This window comes from Chaetura pelagica, unplaced genomic scaffold (assembly GCF_000747805.2).
Source record: "Chaetura pelagica isolate M959 unplaced genomic scaffold, ChaPel_1.0 scaffold198, whole genome shotgun sequence".
Lineage (NCBI taxonomy): Eukaryota > Metazoa > Chordata > Aves > Apodiformes > Apodidae > Chaetura > Chaetura pelagica.
Window position 1 is genome coordinate 90,551 of NW_009954317.1, and position 5,079 is coordinate 95,629.

At 45.4% G+C, this 5,079-nt stretch overlaps 1 protein-coding gene across 1 annotated transcript in view; it reads left to right on the top strand.

Moving 5' to 3' along the window:
* GABARAPL1 (GABA(A) receptor-associated protein like 1) overlaps nt 1–5,079 on the top strand; it is a 13,517-nt gene that overhangs the window by 5,456 nt on the left and 2,982 nt on the right. Inside the window, exon 2 of the mRNA XM_010004144.1 lies at nt 4,079–4,157. Within this exon, the coding sequence (XP_010002446.1) occupies nt 4,079–4,157 (79 nt within the window). The remainder of the gene's footprint in view (nt 1–4,078; nt 4,158–5,079) is intronic.

A 5,079-nucleotide genomic window follows, 5' to 3' on the forward strand; every position in this document is an offset into this window, starting at 1 on the left:
GGGGAAGGGCAGCGTCGGCGGTCGCGGCTCTGCCGCCTTTGTTGTCTTTCTGGATCTGTCCTCTGCTCCTGCCTTCCTTTCTGCTGTTGTCGTTAAAGGCGAAAGGAATGAGATTAAGCAGAGGTGAATGCGATCTCGACGTTCTGATTCGCATTCCAAGCTGCTTTTTGTTTTTATTATTGATCGCAAACCCGCGGCTGTTCGTTCCGTAGGGAACGTTCCGTCCGGGGCCGGGGTGTCATCCCCCCCTTTTCCCTGGGAACCGCAGGAGCTCCAGGCTGGAATGGTGCTCGTCTTTTTCTGCGTGCGTGGGCCTGGGGGGTGGGGAAGGAGCTCTGTAAAAATGGAGGCGAACAATGATGAGTGCTGGGGTGCTCTCCCTAGGAAACGGGGTCTGTATCCTTGTCACCTGATCCCTTTATTTTTGTTGTGCTTTATTTTGGCCTGTCTTTTCGATACAGTCTGTTCTTTTCCTTCGAACGACAGAAAAATGATACTCCCCAGTCTTTCTGCCCTCCTGTTTAATGATTCTGTGGGAAAAAAAAAAGTCACTTGAAAAACAAGGTCATTAGCTGAACTTTGCTTCCTCATCCTTCAGTCCCTTTGGAGTGCCTGTGGAAAACTTCTAGCTTTATAATTACTACTAATGATTGGGGAGAAGAAATGACAAATCAAATTAATTGTGATTTTTTTTGTGCGTGTTCCTTTTTAATAAATGCTTTGCAAATGTTCTTGTTCCGTCCCCGCTCCAGAGATCAGCCCTAGATTTACCACCCAGGGGTACTGGTACTGCATGCAAGGTAACTGAGACTCCCTCATAAACCTAAGGGCGAGGGTGAACAGTTACACCACAGGTTTTCCCTGCAGGCCTGGGAGTGGCCCATGGCTGGGTCTGCAGAGGTTTTTGGAAGTCAGTATTGGGCTGAATCTGTCCCAGCTCTCCTTGGGGCCCCTGGCCCGGGTGAGCGGGCAGTGCCAGTGCCGAAGTGCCTGCGGTTCTGTGTGGGGTGACGAGAACTGCAGAGGGCTCTGTAGGTCAGGGGTGAGACAAGCTGTGAACTAGGGATTAGCACAGCATATTGTACAGCAGATCGTGATAGACACGCTTGGAAGAGGTGTGTGGAGAGTGGACCCTGCCTGGCAAGAGGTGAAAGAGGTCAAGATAGAGAGGTATCAGCAGATCTCCATGGGGAAAGCCAGGATCAAAATAACAAGGTGTGCTGTAGTTAAGGATTAAAATTACAACACATGGTGAGGCCCAGATGTGTGTTGTCGGGGTAGCCTCTTGTCAGAGCTGCCTATGGAGCAAATAAATACAGCACACAGCTGTTCCTTACATCACTTCTGTATCTGCCCTTCATGACAGCAGGATCCTTGAAGATGATGTCTGGGCTGCACAAGCTGCAGTGCCCTGATAAATCTCAGCATTTTGCTGAGATTATACTGTTGGCATGGCCCCGCATTACCACAGTCACCACCCACCAGCAACAGACATAAAAATAATCTGTATCCGCCTTTTGTATATTCTTTGTAGGCTTGTTTATGTGCATTAAGGTTTTAGTGCTTCAGAAGAGATCCCTGCACTAGCAGGCAAACTGACTACAATTGGTAGTCAGACTAGTAGAGCACCTCCATTTCTTCCCTGCTTCTTTGCAAGAGCGAGATCTCTCTGAAGCTCAGTGATGATCTGATTTAAATCTTTCCTAGGGACTTAGAAGACCCAACACTCTCACCTTTTCTTCATAGGCATGACTTCTTTTTCTTCATTATCCTTTTGAGTCAAGGTATTCAGATCAGTGCTGCTAGGTAGCAGTTCTGCTTGTTAGTAGTTTTTGAAATTGGAGGTAAGATCTAAAGGTTTCTCTCCACTGCATTTTATTCTGTTACATATTGCCTTGTTGGATGTGCAGGTAAAAAATGTGCAAAGTGCTGTTGCTGTTCAGCCTGCACCTGTTTAATGAGCTGATGGAACTGCCCTTCCTTCATAGCATTTAACAGCTGCATTTTGTATGGAAATGCATGTCCTACCACAGACTGCCTGAAAGAGCTTGAACGTATTGTACTGATTGAGGTTCTTGAAGTTCTTGAGGATGCAGAGACAATCATCTTACTATTTAAAAAAGAAAAGAAAAACTTAAAATTTTCAGGGGTTTTGCCAGCATCCAAATGGAGCACAGGGAAGAGATGTATGGTGTGATATGCTTTGCAGATACTTGGATCTAGAAGGAGCCAAGGTAGTATGGCACTTTGTCCAGGCTAAATACACCCACCTTATCATCATAACATTTTTCTCTGCCATAGTGTCTCACCAATATGACAATCACCATTTTGCTTGCAAAGAAGGCTTAGTTCACAGCCTTTTCTGTTATACAACAGATACATTTGCTGATTTAGAGAGCTATGGGAGCATGGAGCCCGTAGAAATTAGTCCCAGAATGTGTCACATGGAGAATTTGCAATTATAGGGTGTAATGTAATACAAGCTGAGGAGGTTCAGAAAATTTACTTCTTGTTTAGATGGTCAAAATGGCTTCTGCAGAACGGCAAGCCACATATATTGAATCATGCATTATACAGAATCATAGAATGGTTTGGGTTGGAAGGGACCTTAAAGATCATCTAGTTCCAAACCCTCTGCAAGGGCAGGGACACCTCCCACTAGATCAGGTTGCTCAGAGCCCCATCCAACCTGGCCTTGAATGCTTCCAGGGATGGGGCTTCCACTTGTCTGGGCAACCTGTTCCAGTGTTTCACCACCCTCACACTAAAGAATCTCCTCCTAATGTCTAATCTAAATCTCCCCTCTTCCAGTTTTGATCTGTTGTCTCTTGTCCTCCCACTACAACTTTTTACTTTGTAAAAAGCCCCTCCCCAGCTTTCCTGTAGCCCCTTCAGGCACTGGAAGGAGCTAGAAGGTCCCCCTGGAGCCTTCTCATCTCCAGGCTGAACAGCCCCAACTCTCATCCTGTCTTCATAGCAGAGCTGCTCCAGTCCTCAGGTCATCTTCATGGCCCTTCTCTGGACTTTCCCCATGAGCTCCATGTCCGTATGTTGGGGGCTCCAGAATTGGACACAGTACTCCAGATGGGGTCTCGAGAGCCGAGTAAAGGGGGAAATATCTCACCAGTTCAAAAATATGCATCACAAAAACAAACAGCCGAAAAACCACGTGCAATTTTTCTGCACAAACCTCTTAGTTCCTTGGAAACATGTTTCCAATCTTTGGAAAGGTTTTCAAGGTTTTTCATGGAAGGAGCCCAAAAATCCTCCGTTAGCAGAAGATCTCTGTCTCTTTGACCTTAGAGCTGCCCAGCTTCATATTTTTATGTCATAATGACATTATAATATAAGGAGGTTTAGTGTTTTGTGTCAAAGGTCTCTGGATCCAGTTGCCCAGATGATAGCTTATTTTTTGTTAGATATTCATATGAATAGAATAATGTCCATAACTATGTCAAGAAAAATAACTTAAAGGATATGAATTTCAGACTACAATAGAACTACTGCAGAACTGGAGATTAAAAAGAAAAAAAAAACAACAACATTCCCCAATGAGCTGTAGTTTCTCTTTAATTCTTTGCTTCATTCTAGTGCACTTGGTACTGGTGAATATAAAAATTACAATGTAGCCCTACTGGGACTAGAGCTGATTTTATGCCATGCAGTTTGGAAATATAACCTGGAAAAAGTTCATCTTATTTGTGATATGTCTTGTGTCCAGGTATTAGCCTCCTGGCAACTCCTTCATCCAAAATTAACCTGTATTGGGACCATCTAGGTGACCTGATTTATTTTTTTTCTCAGCTATTCCATTTTATTTCTATGTCTGTTGCAGACTGCATTTTTTACTCAGTGCTTACTGCTGCAGTAACCTGGGCTCCCAGCACAGCTATTGCCAGTGATTTTAGTCTTCTCACCTGTCTGTTCCTTAGTGTTGTGTATTTGTTAGAAATTAAAGACATTTCTAAAGGCCCTGGTAGCACCACCTTGCTCAAAGGGTAATATTTTCCACTGATACTTTTTGTCCATTTACTTTATTGATACTCATGGTTCACTTTATTTCTCTCTCTCTATCCAGGTAATTGTGGAAAAAGCACCAAAAGCCAGAGTACCTGACCTAGACAAAAGGAAGTATCTTGTGCCTTCTGACCTCACAGGTAACAAAGTACACCTCCTTTCCTCCTGATTTTCAATGAGATCTCGGAAGTGCTTTTTACTCTTATGATTTGCACTAAGAAAATAAATGCAGGCTCAATGTTTTAGCATTATCCCAGTTTACTTGGCTTTTCTTGTTATGTTTATATACCTCATAGCCTGAATTACAATATGCAGAATTCTTTTGAGGTCTGAGGCATCTCACTGTCTCAGCTAACATGCATGTGTCACTGCTGACTTCTAGCACTGGCAAAATTGGTTGAATTGTGTATCATAGACAGTGGCCCAATCATGAGTCGATGATGACTTACCTGCAGAGTTACCAGGAGCTGTATGGCTGTTGCAGGAAGAGACAAGTTCTTGAAACAATCCCACAGTTTTCCACCCCTGTTGTTGGAGTCACGGTGTTGTGGTTTGGGCCTAACACGATGAGAAAGAAACAGCCCCATGGCCACTCACTCATGTCCCCCCTTCAGACACACTCTGGGATGAGGAGGACAAAGCCCAACTAGAAGCTGATGGGTTGAGACAAAGGACAAGGAGGGATCTTCACCGATCAAGGTCCTGGGCAAAACAGACGCAACTTGGGGAAAAATAATAATTTAATTTCACCCTAATCACACCCCCAGGACACAGACACACCCAGAGCAGGGCTTGCAGATGTTACCCCACCCCTCCCTTCTTCCCGGGCCCCAATCCCTTGGTTCCCGGTTTCTCTCCCTCCTTCCCCCCAGCGGCACAGGGGGACAGGGGATGGGGTTTGGAGTCACTTCACAGGCTGGGGGTTCCTGCTGCTCCTGCCTCCTCAGCAAGAAGGATTCCTGACAGTCCTGCCCTGCTTCCCCACGGGGTCCCTCCCATGGCACAGAGGCCTCCACCAACCTCTCCTTCCTGAGTCCTTCCCACCAGGCCCGGAGCTGCTCC